Below are 21,974 nucleotides of genomic sequence, written 5' to 3'. Positions count from 1 at the left end.
GCTCCGCGCCTGCGCGGGCAGCCGCCCGCCTACCCGCCCCGCCTACATTTCCCAGAGAGCCAGACAGGAGCCACCACTCGCGAGCAAGACGAGCCTTTATTGGGTGGGTGGAAGGGAAGGCGGAAGCGCGTCACCGGCGCTTGTAGAGGCAGGGCCGCAGTGCCAGGCCGCGCGGTTCCTCTTCCGCCGCCGCCGCCGCCTTGCGTAGCTCGAAGGTGTAGAAGTGGCTGCCCGAGACGTCCTGCGGAGGAAGAGGCAGTAAGAGGAAGTCGGGGGCGGTCCGGCCCGGCCCCTCGCCCGCCACCTACCTTGGAGACCAGCCGGAAGCCCAGCCGGGCCAGCGCCCCCAGGAAGGCCCGCACGTCCGCGAAGCGGCTTGCCACCTCGGCCACCAGCAGCGTCCCCCTGCGGCGCGGAGAAAGAGCGGAAGTGCTCGCCCGCCCGGCCCTAGGAGCCTCCGCCCCGCCCCGCCCGCCCTGCCGTTACCCGGCTCGCAGGACGCGGTGCGCCTCTCCCAGGATCTCGCGCAGGTTGGTCCCCATGAGCGCCAGGCAGAAGACGGCCACGTCTACGGAGGCGTCTTCCAGGGGCACCTGCGGGCAAGGAGCACAACTGTCCAACCGGGCGGGGCGGGGCGGGGCGGGGAGAGGGGGCCGGGGCGGGGTACCTGGGCCATGTCGCAGACGGTGACGCGCGAGTCCAGGGCCGCCAGGTCGAAGCAGTGCACCCGGTTGGGCAGGCTGCGGGCCAGCGTGCAGTCCCCGCAGCCAAAGTCCGCCACGACCAGGGACGCCGGTCTGCCGGGGGAAGGCAGGGAGCAACGTTAGCAGAGGCGGGAGAGCCCCCTCCCCGCTGCATGTGGCCTGGGGCCAGAGGTGTGCGCGAAGCAGAAATGCCCTCACTCCCTCGCTCAGAACAAAGCCTGCAACATGGAACGGCCGCAGATAAACACGCAGGCTAATTTTTTAGCTTGGGACAGGAAGAGTTGCCCCAGTCAACTGAGAAGAAATTATTTTCCTGTGTCCAAATAAATCTGGTTTACCCACAGGCTCCTCTACGTTCTCTTCTCTGCACGTTCTTTAGCATGAACGGGCACTTCCACGGCAGCAGGTGTGCCAAGAGACACAAGGGAACTGGATGACACCATACTTTTTCTTACCGTTTGTCAAAAAGTTGTTAAATGCCTTTTGGTCAGTCAAATTTGGCAGGACAGAGCGTTCACCCAGAGAAGAGGTTTGTGGCCCACAAATTCAACCAGAAAGGAAGCTCACTTAGCCCCAGAGAAGAACCAGAGCAAAGCCCAACAGCATCTCAGGAAAGAGTCTTCGGGCTTGTGGTTTCAAAACCCACATCGGCTCAAGGCAAAGCCGGGCCCAGAGCTCACAGCCGCAAAGCCGCACCCTTGAAGCAGCCCAGGTGTGCTCCAGCCTCAGACCTGTGGGCAGGCCTCTTGTACAAAGCCAGGGAGCCCCCCCCAGCCTGAGCCCAACTCTGACCTGCGGCGAAGGTAGCGCACAAAGCGCTCCACGGGTCGCTCGGGCCAGCGGGCTGCCTGCAGGGCAAAACCTCGGTGGTAGACAGCTAAGGCCTCGGGGTCCTCCTGGAAAAGCTGGGCTGCCTCTCGGCTGGACCGCGTGTACAGCTGCTGGTTGATGTAGCGGAAGCGAGCAGCGTCCAGGCGGCTCTCCAGGCGCTGCCGCAAGGACGGAGTCTGCCCGCCAGGCGCCTCTGTGTCCAGGACCAGGCCCCCCCGGCCATCAGGAGGGTCCTCTGCTGTGGACGATGCCAGAGGCCTGCTGCCGGAGGGCTCCCGACTGCCCACGCCTCCAACGGCCTTGAACTTGTTCTTCGGCCTCCGCTTGTTCTTTTGCCGGCTTTTCCACTGCTTCCTGGTCAGCTGCTGCCTCGGCTCCTCGGCCGCTCCGCCAGCGCTGCCGCGTCTCCTTCCGGACCCCAGGCTGCCCTCTTCTGCCGCCGCCGCCGCCCCTGGACAGAAGCCCTTGGCATCAGAGCCCACGGACCGAGAGGCAGCCGCCCCGCCCGGTCGCACAGCCGCGCGCGCTGCGCGCGTATTGCTTTTTCATAGCGCAGAGCGAAGCCCGCGGGCGCAGGCCCTTCTCGCACCCGGACGGGGCTCCGCGTCGAGGCTGCCCTCCCAGCCCGCCGGATCCGTGCTGCTGGGCGCTCTTCTCCCGGAGGCAGCGGCGCTGAAGGCCCGCGTGCTCGCCGGTGCGGGGTCATCCCCAGGAGGCTCCCCGGTGGCCGCGCGCTGGGCGGCTCTAAGCGCAGAGGCCGGAGCGCGGCTGTCCGAGCCGGACAAGGGGGGGCGGCGCACGCGCGCAACGTGGAGGCGAGCGGCTCCCCTCGGAGCCCTGCCTGAAAAGCGACGAGAAGCACCCGCCGGCTGCGGGCTGCGACCCCAGCAGCCTCCGGTACCTGGGCCTCTCCAGCCGCCGCGCTTCTCGCCGGGGACCGGCCTCTCGGACGGCTCCGGTGCCTCCGCTCCGCGCGCCCCGTTGTGCCCGCCGCCACCGCCGTGGCCCTCCGAGCCCGGCGACGGCTCCGAGCCCGGCGGGCCGCGCAAAGCCCCCCGCGGAGCCCCCAGGCTCGGCCGCCGGCGCAGGGCGGCCAGGAGGCGCTGCCGGGAGAGGGGCGCCGGCCGGCCGAGAGAGGGGCCGCGGCTGCCTGCCCGGGAACGAGCGGCGAGGGCCCCCCGCGCCGGCATCGTCCGCGCACGCCGCGCCGGAACCCGCGCGCCGGAACTCACGCAGCGCCCAGGGCCCGGCGAGCCCGCGCGCACCCCCTGCCGGCCGGAGGTCGCCGCCGCGCCCTGCCCCGGTCCGTCGCTGCCTCCGGGAGGGGGGCGCGGCGGGGCGGGGCGGAGCAGCCACACCCGGCGGAGCGCGGCGGAGCGCGAGGGGCGATGGACGACATCTTCACGCAGTGCCGCGAGGGCAACGCGGTGGCCGTGCGGCTCTGGCTGGACAACACCGAGAACGACCTCAACCAGGGGTGAGCCGCGCGCCGGCCGGCGGGTGGGGGGCGGGGGCCGCGCGGCGCTTCCTGGGGACGGCGAGGTCCAGGCTGCGCCGCCCGGCCAGCCGGCCAGCCGCGCGGCTTTCCCGGGAGCGCCGCGGCCGAGCCGCCGGCGGGCCTGGTGGGGGGAGCGGCGCGGGGCGGAGGCACATCTGGCTGGCCGTGGAGGGCGTCGCCTCCGGCCAGCGGCTCGGCGGGACCCTTCTCGGCGGCGCCGACCGGGCGGCCGGCCCTGCTCCCCGCGAGCCCCCGCCCGGGGCGGGGGGAGGCGGCGCGGGGCCGCGGCCGCCCGGAGCGCCTCCCCTTCCCGCCTGAGGTCTCCTTTTAAGGCCTGCCCGCCGGCCGCGGGCGGACGGAGGGGGGCGGGCGGGCGGGCGGGGCTGTGCGTCCCGCCTCCTCCCGGCCCGGCGGCTGCTAGCGCCTGCCCCTGCCTCCCTGCCTGCCTGCCTCCCTCCGCAGAGACGACCATGGCTTCAGCCCCCTGCACTGGGCCTGCCGGGAGGGGCGCTCCGGCGTGGTGGACATGCTGGTCATGCGAGGAGCGCGCATCAACGTCATGAACCGGGGAGACGACACCCCCCTGCACCTGGCCGCCAGCCACGGGCACCGCGACATTGTCCAGAAGGTGGGGGTTCCCCCGGCCCCCTTGCCGCCAGTGCCTCCTGCCGGGGAGGGCTGGTGGTCCTGATCCACTTACTCTGTTCTCTCCTCCACCCGCAGCTGATCCAGTTCAAGGCAGACATCAATGCCGCGAACGAGCATGGCAACACCCCCCTGCATTACGCCTGTTTCTGGGCCCAAGAGCAGGTGGCCGAGGTGAGTGGGCCCCCCCGGGGGGGTGGCGGCGGCAACCGGCAGGCCGAGCCGAGGCTGGCCGTAGCAGCCGTTCCCTGGGTGGGAAAGAGGGCTGCGGGGGACTGCGTCGTCTCTTTGTTCTTTCACCTTCTCCTCCCTGTTGCTGCCAGGACCTGGTCGCCAGCGGGGCGCTGGTCAGCATCTGCAACAAATACGGAGAGACTCCCTTGGACAAGGCAAAGGAGCCCCTGCGGGACGCACTGAGAGGTGGTCTCTTTTTCTAACTCTTTTGCTGCTCCTGGCGGGTGGGGTCTGGCTTAGCTCCTCAGAGGACCTGCCCCAATATTAACGCAGTGCACGCAAAGAGCGGTTCCTTTCCACGAGGCTCCTCGCGTGAACCATATCACCAGGCGGCACAGCCGGTGTGAACTGCGTTCGGCTTTGTTCGCGCGTGGCCCAAGGCAGCGGCTGGGTTCCCAGAAGCCCCTGAACTGTTTGTGCGTTTGCTCCCCCAGAGTTTCCCAGGGTAAAGGCAGGGAGGGGGCGTGGAAGGAGAGGCCAGAAGAGGGAAGGGGGATCAAGGCTCACTTCCTGGGGTGCTTGCCCCCAGCCCCAACCCGGACCCCGCTCTCAGGGCTCTCTGACTACGATCTCCGCTTTTCCAGAGCGTGCGGAGAAGTCAGGCCAAAGCCTGACCCGCGTCCCCTACAAAGACACTTTTTGGAAAGGCACCACGCGGACTCGACCACGTAAGGAATCATCTTCCCCGAGGGAGGCGGGAGGCTCCTGTGAGATGGAGAGGGAGGCTAAGCCGGGGTCTGACCCTTTCCTCGGCCTCTCTCCTCTACCAGGCAACGGGACGCTGAACAAGCTGGCTGGGATTGACTTCCGGCAGCTGAGCTTGGGCCACAAACTCAACGAGAACCAGTCCGGAGAGGTTGTGCTCTTTGCCCCCTCCCTGCCCTGCACACCCTGCGCCATCCAGATGGGCGTGGGTGGGCCCAGGCCCCCAGAAAGCACCCCCCCCGTTCCTGGCTCTGTGGCCTCCGCCACCCGCCCTGACCGTTCCGCTTCCCTGCAGCTCTGGAAGGGGCGCTGGCAAGGGAACGACATTGTCATAAAAGTTCTCAAAATTCGCGACTGGACGACCCGGAAGAGCCGAGATTTCAACGAGGAGTACCCCAAGCTCAGGTGAGCTGGGGTGCCGCTGCTGCCAGGCATGGCCAGGATGCGCTCTTCTTCTCGTAGAGCCTTCCTCAGGAGGGAGGAATCGGGGTCCCTGCTCGAGGTGGAGCTTTGCTGCTGAGCTCTGCCCCCGCCCCCCCCCCCCGTGAGCAGCCCCGGAGGCTGGCATCTTGGTGTGGCAAAGCTGACTTGGGCCATTTCTCCCCTCAGGATTTTCTCCCACCCCAACGTGCTGCCAGTCCTGGGCGCCTGCCAGTCACCCCCTGCCCCGCACCCCATCATCATCACTCACTGGATGCCCTACGGCTCCCTTTACAACGTGCTTCATGAAGGCACCAGTGAGTCTTGCCACTGGCTGGGGTTGGGAGGCTGCTCAGGGCCCAGCAAGGGGGGGCTTGGCAGAGGCCCCAAACTCACCAAGCAGCAAGGCACTCTGACCACTGCACGAAACAGCTGGACAGCCTGCGCCAGGCAGTTTCCAGAACAGAAGCACTTCCTGAGTTAAAACAAAGGCACGTTTTCTGGAAGCTGTGGACCAACTGGGTGGAAGTACATCATGCAAGCCTTCTCCAAATCAAATGGCTCGCCCCAGACCCCCTTGAAGCACCCCTCTGACCCCATCCTGGGCTGGGGGTGGGGAATCCCAGTGCTTCCCTTGTAGTAGGCCTGCTATGGGCTGCTCCACAAGCAGCTTGCCTTCAGAGGGTCTTTGAGCAGCCGCTCCCTGGAGCTGGAAGATTCCTGCCTGCTCTCCCTGGAGGGCGGATCTGGTCTTTTCCCTTCTTCCTCTTGGGGCATTGGTTGGACCAGCAGCCCTAATTTCTCGTCTTGGTGCAAACTGGCCCTGCTTGCTTATTCGGAACCATTTCCACCACCTTCAGAAAAAGAGTGAAAGTTAAACTGCCAACATTGTAAGGTTTGATGCCCATCTGTAGCACTGAGTATGATTCCTTAGAGAAGAAAACAGAGCATGGGAGAGGCATGCAAGAGGATAACCAGTGGGCTCATTTAACTCTTCTACAAAAAATGAACTGAAAATAAAAAAAGCTAGGATGTTTAGGAGCTTAGAAGGAAACTTAGAACAAACCATAAAAAGGGGAAGTCCAGCACGCACCTGACCTGATGGGATGGCACCTCTAACTGGGAAGAGTTCCCAAGGGGCTTGGACCCGTTTGCAAAGGACAGGCGTGGGGTCTCAAAGCACGTCTGAAACCCTTCCAAGGCAGCCCCTGCTTGTGAGCTTAACTCGCTGTGGTGTCCAAGAACAGGTCCTGAACCTCCCCCCCCCCCCCACCTTAAGTGGATGGCTGGATTGGAACATCTCACAAGAGAGGAGCTCCCCGGTGTTTCCCTTCCCAGCCACGGAAGTAGGGACCAGGGAGGTAGGCTGGCCTTTCCTGGAGGTTTCAAGCCTCTGATTTGGATTCTTGCCCTGAATGGGGTTAGGACTTGCCACAGCCCTTTAGACTGGCTTTGGGTTATCATTCTCAAGAGTAACCCCAGAGGGACGTTGCCTTTTGGGAGTTCGGTCCCCCCCCCCCCCCGGGGCTGCCAGGCCAACCCCATGACCAGGCTCCCTTTCCACGAGGCAGGGGCCCCATGAATCTGCACGCGAAGCTCCGGTTTGTTTCGCTTCTTTCTCCTCCTGGGTGCAAAATGCAGACTCTGGGTTTAGAGACAGGAGGGCAGATTCTGAGGAAACACCAGAAAAACCTGGCAGAGGTCAAGAGCAGCTTGACAGTGGGGCCAGCGCTCCAGGGAGGTGGTAAGTTCTCCTGTGCTAGATTTGTTAGGCACAACTTGAATGTGGATCCCTTTCTGAGCAAGGGGGTGGGCAGGGTGCCTTCTAGTCTTCCATTTTACAACCTCCAGTTTGCCCAAATGGACTCCCCATCTTCTCCTTCCAGACTTTGTGGTGGACCAAACTCAGGCGGTGAAATTTGCCCTGGACGTGTCCCGGGGAATGGCCTTCCTGCACACCTTGGAGCCGCTCCTCCCACGCCACTATCTGAACAGCCGCGGCATCATGGTGAGCTGGTGGGGGGGAGTTTGGAGAACTGGGCAGAGCCGGCCTAGGGCAGAGCCATCACCCCTTCTCTTGCCTGGAACAGATAGATGAGGACATGACGGCCAGGATTGGCATGGCAGACGTGAAGTTTTCCTTCCAGTGCCCAGGCAGGATGTATGCCCCAGCCTGGGTGGCACCGGAAGGTAAGTGGGGATGGGGGGGCGTGGGGCAGCTGCTTCTCTGCCCCAACCAAGCATGGGACGCCGTCCTTCCCTGTACTGGAACTGGAGCCACCGCCAGGTCTTTCTGTGCTCGGCCAGCTCCCCCAGGCGGCTCCTCTTTCCCCTCCCCCCCCCCCAGCTCTCCAGAAGAAGGCCGAGGAGATTAACCGGCGCTCGGCAGACATGTGGAGTTTTGCAGTGCTGCTGTGGGAGCTGGTGACCCGGGAAGTGCCATTCGCTGACCTCTCGAACATGGAGATTGGCATGAAGGTAAGCTCCAGCCGGAGAGCGAAGGGATTCTGCTCTGGCGCTCCAGCGGATGCCAACGAAGCTCTGGTGTGTCTTTGCAGGTTGCCCTAGAGGGGCTGCGGCCCACCATCCCCCCCGGCATCTCCCCTCACATTTGCAAGCTGATGAAGATTTGCATGAACGAGGACCCTGCCAAGCGCCCCAAATTTGACATGATTGTCCCTATTCTTGAAAAGATGCAGGAGAAATAAGGAGCCTGTCTGGCAGCCGCTGGCCGGCCCCAAGTGCCTTCCAGAAGAGCCATGGCCAGAAGCCACAGCTCCGAGCGCGGTACGGACGGAGCCACCCCTCTGTGGGCAAGCTCCAGCAGGGAGCCCCTCCGGCCTTGCACTTTCCCTTCTGCCTCCACACGCCATACCTAATTACCACCTCCTGTGCCACGACCACCCTGCACTCCTCCCTGGCTGCGCTACACAGTTTTTATCTTTTGTACACAGGCCCGGGGCAAAGCCACCCGTGGCCAAATAAAGAGCTGTCACTGAAGGACCACTTCTTCGTGCTGCTTTCGGGGGGCAGGGGATCCGGGCTGGTTAGCAGAGCTGTCAGGTTCAGCAGCCTCTGTAAAGGGCCTGTGGGGTCGTTAAACCCAAGAGGCAGGAGGTGCATCTTTAGGGATGGCAGCAACGCCGAATTTCCACCACTACCTCCCCGGAGTAGAGTCCTCCCTGGGGCATCCTGGCTGTTGCCCTTTTGACACAAGGCCTGCCAAAGGCTGATGGTCTGGAAGGGGCAGCTTTTCCCCAAGCACAGGGAGCCGGGGACAGGACCACCCTGACTTCCACAGCAAAATCCCGCCCTGCGTGGGGGTTAACCCTGCCCTCCCGGCTGCCTCCAGCAACTGGCAGCGGGGGCCAGGCTATCCTTCTCCAAGGGAGAAGCTGCTGCTTTTGGGGCCCTGGAGAGGGGTTTTGTGTTCGGGGATGCCGGGGATGCCGGCAGTAGGCCCCCACTGAGGAGGAAGGCAGGGAGGCCCTGGCAAGGCTGGCTAGATTTCACCACCACGCAGCAGCCACTCGGGTTTCTGCCCACCCCCTGCCGCAGCAGAATCCCCCCCCCCCCCCGGCCACCAGGGCAGCAGAGCACCCGACTCCAGAAACGCATGGGACCCTGCAGCAGCCACAGCAAAAGAGAACGGGCCAAGAGACACAGACTTTAATGGGGAACGGGGGTGGGGGGGAGGCCTTCAGGTGAAATAGTGAGGCTTTTTCACGTTGATGCCATACTCAGCCAGCGCAGGGGCCAGGTCCTCCATGGTCAGGGTGTGCTTCTTGTCCTGCAGGAAAGAAAGGCACAGCTAGCCAGGGGTCATCGCCCCTCCCCCGAAGGGCCCCCCACGCCCACGCACCTTGCTCTTGTTGCGAGAGCTCCCGGACGCGGTGCCCTTCATCTTGCAGTGCTGCAGGGCGTCGTTGGCCACGTCGGAGATGAACTTCTGGGCCGCCAGGGAGACCAGCCGGATGCTGCAGAGGCGGGAGGAGAGTGGTGGGTCGGGTCGGGTCGGGTCGGGTCGGGTCGGCCCGCCCCGCCCCGCCCCGCCCCGCCCCACTCACATGCGCGGGTCCGACGCCTCGAAGCCGGCGCGGTTCAGGTAGTAGCCGGTCACGGCGTCCGGGATCTGCAAGCGCACGGAAGAGTCAGGCGCGGAACGGGCGGCCACGACCCACCGCCGCCGCCCGTCCGCCCGCCCGGGCCCCCACCGTGGGCGTGTAGTCCTCCAGCTGCAGCAGGAAGTCCACGAGCGGCGCGCCCGACGAGGCCGCCCCGGGCGGGGGGGCGGCGGCGGCGGCGGGCTTGGCGTCCCCGTTGGCGGCGCCCCCGGGCGGCGCGAACACTCCGTTGGGCACCGGCGGCAGCGGCGGCTGCGGCCCCTCGACGGGCTGCGCCAAGGAGGCGGCGGCGGCGGCGCCTGCGGGGGGGGGACGCGTGAGAGCAGCCGGGCGGCGCAGGCCCCCTCCCTCCCCCGGCCCCCCCGGCCCGCCACTCACCAGCCGCCCCCCCGGCGGCCCCCGCCACGCCCGGGCTGCCCTTGGCGCCCGCGTCCCCGGCGGCGGCGGCGAGGGGCGGCGGGGGCGGCGGGGGGAGGGGCGCGGGCGCCGCGGGGCTGGGGTCGGGCTCCGTGACGCCCCCGCCTGCCCCCGCCCCCCCGCCTCCGCCGCCGCTGCTGTTGCTTCCCGCCCCGGCGGCGCTCATGGATCCGGCGAGCTGCGGCGGCGGGGGGCTTGTGCGCAGGCGCGGCGGGGCGCCGATCCCCGGAAGCGGGGCGGGGCACGCGCGGCTCCTCCTTCCCGCGCAGCGCTCTGGGGCGGGGTCAGGGCGGGCCCTGGGGCAGGCGGGGTCCTGGGAGGCCGCGGGGGGCTCCCGGCGAGGGCCCCCGGGGTGGAGGCGGCGCCCCGCCGAGTGGCCTCCCTCCTCTCCCCCGGCCCAGGCGGGCTGCCGAGAGCCGCCCTCGGGCCGGGTTGCAGGCGAGGGGGCGCCGCCTCGGAGGCGCGCCGGAGAGCCGCGGAACGGCGCGGGGAGCCCCGCGAGGCTCCGGGCGGGAGCAGCCGTCCTGCGCGGGGCCCGGCGCTCGGCCGCGGTGGGGCCCGGGCCGGGCCGGCCCCCCGGCGAGCCCGTTCGCGGAGGCCTCGCTCTGCCCGCGCCCGGGGATGCCCCGCAGCCCGGGCGCTGCCGCGGCGGACCCGTGGCGCGCGCGGTGGGCCTCCCTGCTTCGCTCGCTCTTCCTCGCGGGGGACGAGCCCTCGGAGGCCCCGGGGCAGCTCGCCCGCGTGCCCGGCTCTCGGCGGCGGCGGCGGCGGCGGCTTTGGCGGGGAGCTTCCGGAGAAGCGCGACCCGCTCCCCAGCCCAGCGCACGCAGCGCAGAGCTCGTGCTACCGAGAGCCTGACCCGGTTCCCCGGCCTCTAAAGCTGAAAAGCCGTCCAGGTAGGGGCCCGAAGTCGAACAGGTGCAGCTTGCTTTGCAGGAAAAAGCAACGCGCCCGGGCGGTCCGCAGGCGCCGTGTCAAGCCCGTGGCCCCCAGCGGGGCCTGGGTCACTCTGGAGAGGCATAACGGGGCCGAGGAGCAGGAACGCTTTGCCGCCCCGAGTGCCGCTGAGGGGGCTCGGCCGTGGACCCTTAGCGGCGTTCGGCGCTGCCTTTCTGCCCCGATGCTCCAGGTGTCTTTTCAATTCCGACTCCTCAGAAGAACCAAGGAGCTGCCTGAGTGAGGCCGCACAGAGGCGGCAAACTCACCCGGTGCTCTGGCTGCCTCTGTGCTCCAGCGGTCAACCCGGCCTGACACCGAGCTGCCTGCTGAATTGTTGGGAACATGCCAAAGCGCCCTCTGGAAACCTTCTGTACCCCTTAGGTGTCTGGAGCAGCCCGTTCTAATACGCAGACGTCCAGGGTGTCCACAATGCACAATTTGGCCAAAGTGATCTAACCGAGGGAAAGGACAGATTGTCAGTGCTCTCCATGGAAGTTGGTCACTCAAGACGATAGTGTATGCTTTTGGGTGTCTAACATCGGCCCCAAGATGAGGTCCGGGAGCTTGTGAAGGGATCCTGCTGGGGAGCCAGACAATTGGCACGCCAGCTACGTCCCTAATTTGTCTCTGCACCCAGTTTCTCATGGGCAGTGATTTTGGCCACTGGGCAGGTCTTCTTGAATAATCCTCTCCAACCTTGGCATCACAGCAAAGCCGGGTCTCAGTAATACCTGTCAAGTTGGTGTCCGTCCACCACTGCATCATGGAAGAAAGTGGTCTTCCTGCGCACAGATCTGGTGTTCACCACCAGCAGCAGTTTCTGCAGCCTGAGCCTGATTTCTAACCACTCCACAGCATGTAGCAATGTGCTAGCAATGGCAACCCACCAGTTCATTGGCGCAACCCCCAAGCATCTCTGTTAACTTCCCTTTCCTATAAATCCTTTAAAAAGCTCCTCTGTTCAGGATCCTGTGGGTGGAGCAGGCAGTGGCCCCACCGCCACCCCCTTCTTTCAGCTTTCAGACACAGCCTGTTTTAGCCAATCATCCAATCTTGCACCTGCCCTCCGGACCTCCCACCTTCTTCTCAACCTCTGAACTCTTCCTCGGTGAGACAAGTGAGGTGGGACGCTTATGGGTCATCGCCTCCCAGCTTCCCTAGAGCAGCCCCCTTGGTCTTCAGGAAACAAGCCTGCTCCCCAGAGCCAAAACCCAATGCCCCATTTGCACATCCACCAAGTGGGGAGACAACCCTGATACAACAGAAGACCCCAGCAGCCCTGCTGGGTATCTGGCTGTGCACCTGAAGTTTTTTGTTAGGGTCCAGTAGTCGTTTTCATGAGAAGATGAATGTATTGTTTAGGATTAAGTCTGCCTAAAAGGAGCCTAAATCCCATAACTGGAAGGGGGAATTCGGGGGTGATTGCAAGCATTTCCATGTCCAGCACAAGCCACCGGTAGCTGTCCCAGAACCTGCGGTAGCTGTCCCAGAACCTGCGTCTGTTTGGCGGATAATCATGTCTAGTGACTGCAAGCAGGAAGCGTGGTTTCCGGTCATGCACTGTTGCTATGATTACCATCTGAACACCAACGAAAAACTCTTCTACCGCAGGAGAATGAGCTTATTTGGAGCTGAGGCCAGCACATGATGCCACCGAAGCACAAATTGCTTTATTTTCACTCCAGCAGGCAAGACAAGCAGCCGAGTACAGTATTTGATTGGGTTGAGCATCATGTCTTTAGTGAGACTGGTGCAGTAGTGAGGATGGAACTATAAGGAAATGGTGTTGCAAAGGAAATTATAGCTTGGGAAGAACGAAGCAGAAGTACTTCATGAACATAGTTTCTTTCTAGAGTTACTTCATCTTACACTGTCCTTGTTTGCAGATTCTTCCTGGGATCTTTTCCCAGCCGATCAGCGTTCCTTGGCTTTCTATGTTTTACTGCTGAGCAGATGGTTTAGTTTAGTGAAAAAGTGTATTTGGGGAGGGGCTATTTGCTTGCTTAATTTGACACTATGTTTTCTGTGGAGTCCTTGAGGTTCTCTGAGCTGGGTTTTCTTGCAAATGTCTCCTCTCCTTACTCTAACCCTAACCCTTACCCAGCTAGGTAACATCTTCAACGCCAGGCACACAGAGATAAACATCTATGCACCATTCAAAAGAGACAATAACAGGGAAACAAAAGACCAGAACATCTCCTCTCTGGCAGTCATCACCCAGATAAGCAGAGATTAACACCAAGGTTATCACCAGAATACCCTAATCAAGGAACTACCAGAGGGAAAAAATAGAACAAAACAACCCCCCCCACCCCCACTGGCAGGGTAAGCCACTGTATGGAAACAGAGAGCAAACCCCATCCCGTTCTAGCGCTGAAGACGTTGCCTGGCCGGGTAACGAAACATCTGCGAGGAAACAGCCAAGCTCAGAGAACCCCACGGACTCCGCCGTTTCTCCTTCAAGGCTCATCCAAGCGTTTTGTAATGGATGTGCCTGGCCTGAGTAGCCCCATTGCAAGGTAATGCTGGCTGGGTCCTGCAGGTCAATGGGTGAGATCATGTCCAATAAAGCTACTTTATTTCCTCTCATTTAAGAGTGATTAGTCTTGGATTCTCTTGAACTGGCTGGGATGTTCCTGAGGCACAAAGCCTTCTAATCTCATTAAATGGACAGTGGAGCACAAGGGAGCTCTTCAAGGGATATGCTGTGCAAGTAACATATTTTGCCCATTGAGTGCTACACTGGCTAGCGGCTTCCATTTCCTGGCTCACTATAGCTCCCCCCCCCCCAATAATCTCATCAGGAGAGTCAAATTCCCTCACCTTGCTGATAAATTCACACATGCAAGCCTGCTTTGCTGAAACATACAGAGGCATCAACACTTTGTCACTGAAGCTTCTGCTGCACATGACACACAAATACCTGGGCTAACTCTGCATTTGTGTTGATGGAACGTGCTATCCCAAACAAACCCTATTTTTGATGGCCAACTTCACGCAACCTACGGAGAGAGCAGCTGCACTCCTACAACACCGTGAGCCAGAAACCACCCAACCCCTTGTTAGCGTAGTCCAATGGGTTCTACAATCCCAGGCAATTTGGTCAATTCATCAAAGCCTGGCTTCTGGGTGATGCAAACACAGTGCTTGCACCTCTCTGCCAGGCCAGCCACTCAGAGGAAATGTCCCTGCAAAGCTTGCCTAACATTTGCCCCCCAAGCAGCAAAGGCCCTGCAGAGCCGCTGGAAGATGCCCTCTTCCACCCTGCCCAACCATCTGAAATCAGCTCATGAGGCTCCAATGATGAAGCACGAATGTTGTGGATGGGACATTCAATTGACAGTTTTGAAAACCGTGGGGGGCTCAAAAAGCCACTTTGCAGGAAGTACAGAAATATGAGGCAAATAATAAGAGCAAATAAGATAACTCCTGCTGAGCCTGTTTGGGGGACTCCATCAATTCAAGGTGGGCAGAGGCTGAAAGACTTAGTGCCTCCTCCACTGCCTCTTTTGCACCTGCTGTCCAGATTCAAACTGTGCCCAGAGGATGGCGGCATGGAAGGAACAGGGCTGAACTGGGACTGAGCACTGGGAGCATCTCTCAGCAGATCTGAAACACAGCAGCCTGGTTCACACACTGAACCATATCAGAAACATCCAAAAACATCCTGTGGCTTTTTCGTGTTGTGAGAATCCAGATAATTATGGTTTGTTCAATAAACTATATTCAAACAAATCAAAGCCGGCGGGGGGGGGGTGTCGGGAAGAGCCCAGAAGCTACAGGACTGTCTGGCGCTGAAACCTGGGGAAAGTTCATAAAGAAACTTACCTATAAGCATCTTGAAAATAATGTAGTAATTGCCACGTCAATTTTGGCACATCAAGAACATATCTTACCAGATTAGCGTTATATAACTAACGCTATATTTTTTAATGAGATACCTCTTTGATTGGGGAAATGCTGTAGACTTAATATATCTTGACTTCAGCACAGCATTTCACAAAGTACCCCATGATCTGCCGATTAGTAAAATATGGGTTGGATGGCATGGTAAGTGAGGACATAGCCGGCTAAAAAATAATTTACCAAGAGTGCTCATCAATGGCTTCTCATCTAATTGGGAAAATGTTTTTAGCAGAGTGCCCAAAGGATCAGTCCTGGGCCCTTTCTTTTTCAAAATGTTTATTAATCATTTTGATGAAGAAGTGGAAAAAGTGCTTATCAAATGTATAGATGACACAAAATTGGGTGGGATAACTAATATCCACCTTCAGCTCAAGGAAGTATTTAGAATCTGAGCCTGCAGTGTGAACTGGCTGAAAAAGGTCACATGCAATTTTAGGCTGAATCAACAGGAGCAATTTATTTTCTAACATTTGTAGTTTCCCAAGTTTATTCTGCTTTATGTGATCTGCTCCATTCTGGACAACACACTTTAGGATCCAGAGAAACTGGAGCAGGTTAAAGAGAAGGATAAAGGATGATCAGGGGTCTGGAAACCAAGCCAGAGAGAGACTAAAGAAAGGGGAAAGGCTTAGTCTTCAAAAAAGTCAACACTGATCGCCCCCTTCAAGTCACCCCACTTCAGAGGAGTCAGGATGCCCATCATTCCAGAGTGCAGGGCATAAAATAATGGATTTAAGTTGCAGGAAGGCAGATTTCCACTGAGCGTAAGGAAGCATGTCCTAACAGGAAGAATGACTGGCTGGGGGACCCACACATTCAGGAAAGGGGTGACATATTCCAGCCTGGTCCGAGAATCCTGCATCTGAATTCCTCCCATGATCAGGGCTTGCACCTGTCCGACCCTGGGACTTGGGATAATTTCTCAATGGTGGACTAGGACCCCCGTCCCCCACCAAAGTATAGCCTCTCCAGTGTGATCTGAAGCATGTCTACACAGCCACAAGGCTGGTAGAGGAGCCTGGATCAGATACTGTCTGCAGCCTAGATGGCAAACAGGAAACAGGCGATTTGGGGGCATTTTGGAAGTGCTTGCACTCAAAATAGAGTGGGTCTGTTGCAAGCCCCAAATGCCTCACATATTTGGAATGGCTCATTTCACCCTTGAAATAGGAATTAGTGGGATTCTGCACTCAAAGCATTTTTAAACATTCTGCGCAGTGCTAACACCCCCCTGCCCCCAGTGTCTTTTACTACCATCAGCCCCAGAGACCGCGTTGCATCATCGGCAGCCGCCAGTCTGAGGCTGCTGATTTTCTTGGGATTGATCCCCCTGAGAGAAGATCGTGTCAGCTGCGGTTCCCGTTTGGACAAGAGGAACCCCCTGGGGCAGGGGCAGGATAGTGCCCCCCATGCCCCACTGTAGCCTCCAAGTCACCAGACCCAACCCCCCCCATCCCCTTCTCTCCCATCCTGATCGCAAAGCAGGCTGCCAGAAAGGCCAGCGCCATGGCACACTAGCCCAGGAGGGCATGCAGCAGGTCTGGGAAGTTAGGGGTCCCCCAGCCTGTGACCGGGTCCCACGCAGGGGCAGCACAGAAGCCCTGGCCTTGCACGACGGCATCCAGACAGGACAGGTGGCATCCATGGGTCACCTAGGGAAGGCAGAGGAAGGGGAGGCTTTTTACCTCCAGGATCCCACCCAGCCCCAGCAAAGCCTGCTCCCCCATTTCAGGCCGGAGAGCAAGGCTGCGGGCTGCCCCCCGCCAGGGCTGGGCTCCCACTGTTGCCCACACGCTGAGGGCTCAGTGTTCTGCTGAGCTGGACCCCCCGCCCCGACATGTGCACTCACGTCGTAGAGGGCGGTGCTGTTCCCTCCTCCCTGGAGCCGGTAGAGGGCAGGATTGAGGAAGCCCAAGGGAGGGAGCCCCCTCAGGAGGCGTCGGTCGTTGATCAGGGCAATGATGCCCCCCACCACGGGAGTGGAGGCCTGCAGCGGGGGGAGGCAAGGGAGGTCACAAGGGTCTGGCAGGCTTCCCCAACCCGGCCAAGAGGCTCAGGGAAGGCGGTCCCAGAGACCCCAGAGCAGGCAGGCAGGTGGGGTGGCATACGCACAGAGGTGCCCGAGACCCAGGGCGTGGGGATGCGGTTGGTCACCACCCAGTAGTTGTCCGACAGGGCTGCCAAGTCTGGATAGGCTCTGCCTGTGCTGTTGTAGTAGCTGGCAGGTGGCAGCTGGGGCGATGTGCTCAGGAAGTGCTTCACGGCTGTCGCCTGCGGGCAGGAGGGGGGCAGCCTGTCCACTGCTGCTCCAATGCACTGCTCCTTCCCCCACAGGCATCTCTGCACCAGCCCCCCACCACGCGGGGGGCCACTCCGCCCCCCACCTTGACCTCTGTGCCGCCTGGGCTCCAGTCAGTGGCTTTTGTGCTTTGCAGCCAAAGGCCTCTCGCTGCCACCGCCAGGGGTGGCAGATGCTGTGTCCCGTGAGGAGCAGCAGCCGGCTCACCTGGTAATCGGGCATTGGGAAGACATTGCTGAACCCGCCTCCGCTGATGTAGTCTGTAACCTCAGCGCCCACCAGGAAGGGCTGCTGGAAGGACGTCCCGCCAACGGTCGTCACAAAAGGGCTGCAAGCAAACACAGAAACCCAGTGCTGGCGCGCAGCCCTCCAGCTGCCCACCTGCCCACCTGAGGTGGGGAGGGGACAGGAGCCCTGGGGGGTCTGCGGCAGAGATGGTCGCTCGCGCATCTCGGGGCAAGGGCACAGGAAGCCCCAGGCAAACCATAGCTCTGACGTTCCTCTCTGCAACCCCAAAACCCCCAGCAACCGCCACTCCCCTGTGGCTCAGCCCCACAGTTCCAGCAGAAAGGGCCCAAAGAGGCCCAGCAGAGCCAGAGCCCCCCCAGCACGCAAGGCCCTTCTCCTCACCTGGAGGCTGGGAAGCTGGGTCGGAAGACGTGCTGCCCCCCAGAGACTGCCCGGCAACCTGCCCCAGAGTCACCTACGGGGGTCAAAACAAGCTTCGTCACTCTCCTCCTGTGTTTGGAGCCACTTTTATCCTGCAAGAGGTCCCGACTCGCCTCTCTGGGTTCTCTCCTGAGGCCCAGGGGTCAGACGGAAGGGCTGCTGTGAAACGGAACTGCTGCGTTTGGCTCTTTCCGTTTTTATTCTATTGAGCGTGTCACGTGTACAGACACGACTGGAGAGCGTATAGCCTGAACGCACTCTTGTGAACCCGCCTGAGTTTAGAAGACAGGAAACACACATTCTAAATAAGGGGATCTCTTGTTAAAAAGTCCTTTAAACAATGCTGGGTTTCAAACAATCATATTCTCGAGAGCTTCCGTGCAGGAAAGGGGTTTTCCTGAGGAGCCAGGCCAGAAAGTCCCCAAGGGAAGCACCGTGGGGCCAAGAAGCGAGCGAGCGAGACCGGTCCCAGAAGCAGCCAGAGGAGGCGCTGCCGTGAGCCCCTGCACCCTTGTGCTCAGCAAGCGCTTGCCACCCACTGCTCGTGTTGGCACGGCTGCCTCGGCCTGCCTGCTTCTCTCTGAGACGAGGCCCCCTGCCCTCGCCGCCTGCCGCCTGTGCCCTGGGCAGGGAGGCGCACGCACGCACCTGAGGCAAAGAGGATGCTGACGCCGCGAGCGGCTGCCTTCATGAACTCGGTGTTCACCCGCTGCATGTAGGCCCGGGAGAGGCTGTCCTCGTCATCCCCGTAGCTGACCGAGTGCACCCAGGGCAGTGCACTGGTGTTGCTGAGCAGCAGCAGCCACTCCAGGAAGGGCTCCTGGCTCTCGTGGCGCCCTGGCAGGGCCACAGGGACGGATGAGCAGGCCTTCTGCCAGGCGACCCTCCCCGGCTCTGCCCCGGCTCCCTCCCTGGTGCCCCTGGGCACTCAAGGGCCCTGCAGACGTGGCGGAGCAGCTCTGGACCGGCACAGCCCCCACGAGGGCAGCGCTGGGGCCAGACCAGAGCCCAGCAGCCCTGGCTCACCCTGCTCGTTCCCCAGCTGGGCCACCAGCAGCAGCGGCCAGCTGAGACCAGGGCTGGGTGCGTGGCCCCAGCAGGGGGCTCACCCGTGCTCCATGCTCAGCTGCCTGGTGGAGCAAAAGAGGGCAGGTGGGTGCCCCAAGGGAGAGGAGGAGTACCTGCATTACTGAAGACCCAGGTGGAGATGTTGGCGCCTGTGCTCATGAGGTACTCCACGTCCAGGCTGGCCTCCAAGCCAGCCGGGCCAGAGCCCTGGTGGCCAATGATCTGGTCGACCCGGGAGTGGTGGGGGAACTTCCCCCCAAAGAGCTGCATGAATTCAGCCAGGTCAGCCTGGTGGAAGTACTGTTCGAGGAACTGGAGGGAAAGAGGCTGCGAGGCTTAGCGGCTGACCCCAGGCAGGACCCAGAGATCACACTGGGGATGCTGAAAGCCCAGAGCTGAGCCTGGCCCAGAGATGGGCCCGCCCCGCCCTGCCCCCCAGGGTGCCGAGCAGGAAGGCTGGCTCCTACCTGGGCACAGGCCTGGCTGCTGTGGGAGAAGGTGCCCACATCTGCATGGGTCAGGTTGTATCGCTGGCGGAGCACGGCCGGCGTCACGCCCAGGTGAAAAGAGGACTGCCCGCCCCGTCCTGGTGGCGAGTGCTCCGCAGCCCAGGCCCGGCTCACCACCTTCCGTTCGGCTGGGAAACGGTGCAGCCCCCCCACTTAAAATGGGCAAGACAGAAAGGGCTGTGATTGTCACCTCAGCAGACGAGGCCCACCCACCTGAACAGACATCGGGTGGCCTGAGAGAGCCCCGACAGCCAGGCAGAGCCCCCTACTCAGCTGCCTCGGCCCACCCACCAAAGGCCTCCTACCAAAATCCACGTGCTCTGCTAGCTCCTGGTCAAGCGCATAGGGCAGAGGGGACCTCACAACGCTGCGAGCTTTGTTCACGTAACGGTGGAACTGTGCCCCCGGGAGCAAGCGCTCGGCAGTACTGCACACAGAAATCCAGGGCTCAGCTGGAGGACAGCTGCGGCTGCCCCCCTCTTTTTGCCAGCGCTGGCCAGCCTGCCTCCCCAGGCACCGGCCCAACGTCCCAACTCACCTGGCTGGCACTGAGCATTGCAGGAAGTCCATGGTGCTGATCCTCTGGCAGGCCCGGACCCCATGAGCCTCCAGCCACTTGTCCACACTGCCCAGAGTCAGAGAAGATGGGGCAACAAGGGCCCGCACCTCTGCCAGTGAGAGGAAGTGCCCTGGCCAAGGAGAAATGTGGTCCTGTATCCCATCCCCAGAGGAGGTCTGGGGAGCTGGCTGTGCCGTGCTCCTCTCCCCCTTCCAGCCTCCCCTCCAGGTGACCCGTCATGGTAGGGCAGCCAAGGCTAGTGCCACCCGTGGCAGAGCGTGTCTAGGGATGCTGGCTATGCCTCTGAAACTTCCCAGCCTTTGAGGCAGAGCCTGCTGCCGACGCCAGCCCTCCCACCCCCTCAGGGAAGGACCCCCAATGCCGGGGGGGGGGCTGCTGGCCTGCCCTGTGGCCATTGGACAAGCAAGCTCCTCGGGGCTGCCCCCTTGGGCCTCACGCTGGGGTCTCCCAGGGCTTCCCTACCCGAGCCTGCCCACCTGCTGGGTGATCAAGGCTCCCCACCATCACCACCACCCCACTGCCAGGCTGGAAGGCGGAGGAGGACCTGGGCCCCAAAGCAGCAGCTCCTGCTGGGGGCGGGCGGGGTTACCGTATTCGGGCGAGTCGGGCGAGGACACTCGCTGCACCAGCTCTCTCAGCCGCCCCACGTTCCGCTGCCGGAGCGCGAAGGTCAGGCTCAGCTTCTCGGCGGGGGCCACGCGGCCCAGGGAGACCCATCCCTCGGGGATCCTGCGGGCAGAGCGACGCGGTCACGGGCCGGGCGCCCGAGCAGCCCTGCCGTCGGGGCGGAGAGGGGTCCAGCCGCGCGAGCCCGGCCAGGCGCCGATGCTCCGAGCCCCGGCCGGCGGAGCGATGCGCCGTCCTGACCGCCGGCTTCTGCCCGCGGCCCGGGGGCTCCGCACCCACCTCCCCCTCCCCTCCCCTCCCCGCGCCCGGCCCGGCAAAGCCGCCCGCGCCCGCGCCCCTTCCTGCCTGGCGCGGGGCCGCCCTGCGCCACGGGCGGCCCGGAGCCGCACCCTCGGGAATCCGGCTGCACCGTCGTGCTTCTCGCTTACCGGAAAGGCTGGTCCGGTTCCGGAGCCCGGGCGGCGGCGGCGCCGGAGCGGAGGAAGGTTGGCGGCAGCAGCAGCAGCAGCGGCAGCGGCAGCCATCGGGGGCACCTTGACAGGGCGGGACGGGGCGGCGGAGGGAGGTCAAGGCAGGCGCACCGGGCGAGGGCAGGAGGAGCCTCCCCGCCCGGCCCCCCGCCCGCCGGCCCCCCGCTCTCTCCTCGCCCCACCACGTACCGGAGCCCCGGCCGACCCATCGCCGCCGAAGCTGCCCGGGCCTCGAGCCGCGAGTCAGGCGCCCGCGGTCACGTGGCTGCGGGCGGAGGAGGAGGGGCCCGTCCGGCGGGCGGAGGCTGGCGGCGCTCGGCGCGTGCTCGGAGGCCGAGCCGGGGCTCCCTCGGCGGCGCTGGTGCCCGGCGGCCGCGGGTCTTTCCGGAGCCGTCCGAGCGGCGCGGCCTCCCTCTCCCCCGCCCCCTCCCCCTCCCCCTCCAGGGGCGATGGCTCGGCCGGGACTCGCCGTCGGGCGTCCTCCCCCGGGGCGCACCTCTCCTCGCGCAGCTGCGGGTCCGCATTCCCGGAAGCGGCGCTGACTGAGGGCCCTGAGCTCCGCCCCCCCACTGCACCCTCCTGGCCTGCTGCGGGGGGGGGCCGGAATTCGCCCCGAGGAAGAGCGGGCCGGGGCCCCGCTGGTAGGCGCTTTGACGGCGGCGCAGCGCCCGACGCTTCGCGAGCGGGAGGATGGGCGCTTCCCGCGGCGCTCCCGCGGGGGCTGGGCTGCGCCCCATGCGGGCTCCATCCGTGCCAGTCTCCAAGCGGGCCCCTTGACTCCCTCTCGCTTCGCGTCGTGCAGCAGCACCGCCGCCGCGCCCGGATGACTCGGGCAAAGGGGCAGAAGGCAGGATGATCAGATGTGTGGATGAGAGCTAATGACCTTGGCATCGAGGTCCCGAAGGACCTTGACAGGCTAGGGCACTGTGGGCGAACCTTTTAGACTTGGCATGTCAAAAATTTGGGAAACGCCTAACTTGACTCCGCTGACGCGTCTCACACACACACACACACAAAACAAAAGAGGAGCAATTCTTTACATATTCATTTATTTAAAAAATACAGCCCAATCATGTGTGGTGCTATATATTATATAAAGAAATGTCAAAAAATTACAAAATGAAATATGAGTAAAACAAACTCAGTTTCTTTGGTAACTCAAACAGGAAGAGTAGTTGCTGTTGGGTGTTGGTGAATGCGCGTCACCCAAAACGCCTTTGATGCACGTGCTGTAGGCTCACCATCACTGGGCTAGGGCAAGGGGCAGGAACCAACGAAACGAATTTCAGAAGGGATAATTGCAAAATCTCTTGAATGTAGGAAAGGGAA

The 21,974-nt window shown here is 62.5% G+C and overlaps 4 protein-coding genes across 6 annotated transcripts; 1 reads left to right on the top strand and 3 right to left on the bottom strand.

Annotated features, from left to right (window-relative positions):
- Nucleotides 1-29: 29 nt before the first annotated feature.
- On the bottom strand, nt 30-2,813 carry RRP8 (ribosomal RNA processing 8). Of its 3 annotated transcripts, XM_088140315.1 has the most exons (6): nt 2,437-2,813; nt 1,497-1,986; nt 668-797; nt 487-593; nt 309-405; nt 78-241 (listed from the first exon to the last, which is right to left on the bottom strand). In XM_088140315.1, the coding sequence occupies exons 1-6, from the start codon at nt 2,723-2,725 to the stop codon at nt 131-133; spliced, it is 1,224 nt and encodes a 407-aa protein (XP_087996441.1). In that variant the 5' UTR covers nt 2,726-2,813; the 3' UTR covers nt 78-130. The 3 variants fall into 3 exon arrangements, with proteins under 3 accessions (XP_087996440.1, XP_087996442.1, XP_087996441.1); XM_088140314.1 differs by having other exon boundaries at nt 30-405; XM_088140316.1 differs by lacking the exon at nt 487-593 and having other exon boundaries at nt 30-241.
- Nucleotides 2,814-2,876: 63 nt separating this feature from the next.
- On the top strand, nt 2,877-8,037 carry ILK (integrin linked kinase). The gene is made up of 12 exons (XM_088140317.1): nt 2,877-3,012; nt 3,496-3,661; nt 3,757-3,852; nt 4,002-4,098; nt 4,497-4,580; nt 4,683-4,768; nt 4,913-5,022; nt 5,227-5,354; nt 6,924-7,045; nt 7,128-7,227; nt 7,385-7,515; nt 7,596-8,037. Exons 1-12 carry the CDS (start codon nt 2,924-2,926, stop codon nt 7,743-7,745), a joined length of 1,359 nt encoding a protein of 452 aa, XP_087996443.1. The 5' UTR covers nt 2,877-2,923; the 3' UTR covers nt 7,746-8,037.
- A 654-nt stretch (nt 8,038-8,691) lies between these two features.
- Nucleotides 8,692-9,797, bottom strand: TAF10 (TATA-box binding protein associated factor 10). The gene is made up of 5 exons (XM_088140321.1): nt 9,540-9,797; nt 9,252-9,460; nt 9,105-9,169; nt 8,900-9,014; nt 8,692-8,827 (listed from the first exon to the last, which is right to left on the bottom strand). Exons 1-5 carry the CDS (start codon nt 9,742-9,744, stop codon nt 8,738-8,740), a joined length of 684 nt encoding a protein of 227 aa, XP_087996447.1. The 5' UTR covers nt 9,745-9,797; the 3' UTR covers nt 8,692-8,737.
- Nucleotides 9,798-14,682: 4,885 nt separating this feature from the next.
- TPP1 (tripeptidyl peptidase 1) lies at nt 14,683-21,043 on the bottom strand. Its single transcript, XM_088140313.1, has 13 exons — nt 20,835-21,043; nt 20,604-20,708; nt 20,138-20,277; nt 19,507-19,657; nt 19,274-19,395; nt 18,927-19,120; nt 18,573-18,771; nt 18,040-18,228; nt 17,353-17,425; nt 16,930-17,050; nt 16,536-16,694; nt 16,273-16,410; nt 14,683-16,075 (listed from the first exon to the last, which is right to left on the bottom strand). Exons 1-13 carry the CDS (start codon nt 20,852-20,854, stop codon nt 15,938-15,940), a joined length of 1,749 nt encoding a protein of 582 aa, XP_087996439.1. The 5' UTR covers nt 20,855-21,043; the 3' UTR covers nt 14,683-15,937.
- Nucleotides 21,044-21,974: the final 931 nt, after the last annotated feature.

Source organism: Python bivittatus, unplaced genomic scaffold (assembly GCF_059951505.1).
Source record: "Python bivittatus isolate LINGU-HERP-01145 unplaced genomic scaffold, Pbiv_v1 ctg000340_np1212, whole genome shotgun sequence".
In the NCBI taxonomy this organism is placed as follows: Eukaryota; Metazoa; Chordata; class Lepidosauria; order Squamata; family Pythonidae; genus Python; species Python bivittatus.
Note: the sequence above shows the minus strand (reverse complement) of the source record. Positions and strands in the feature narration are given on the sequence as shown.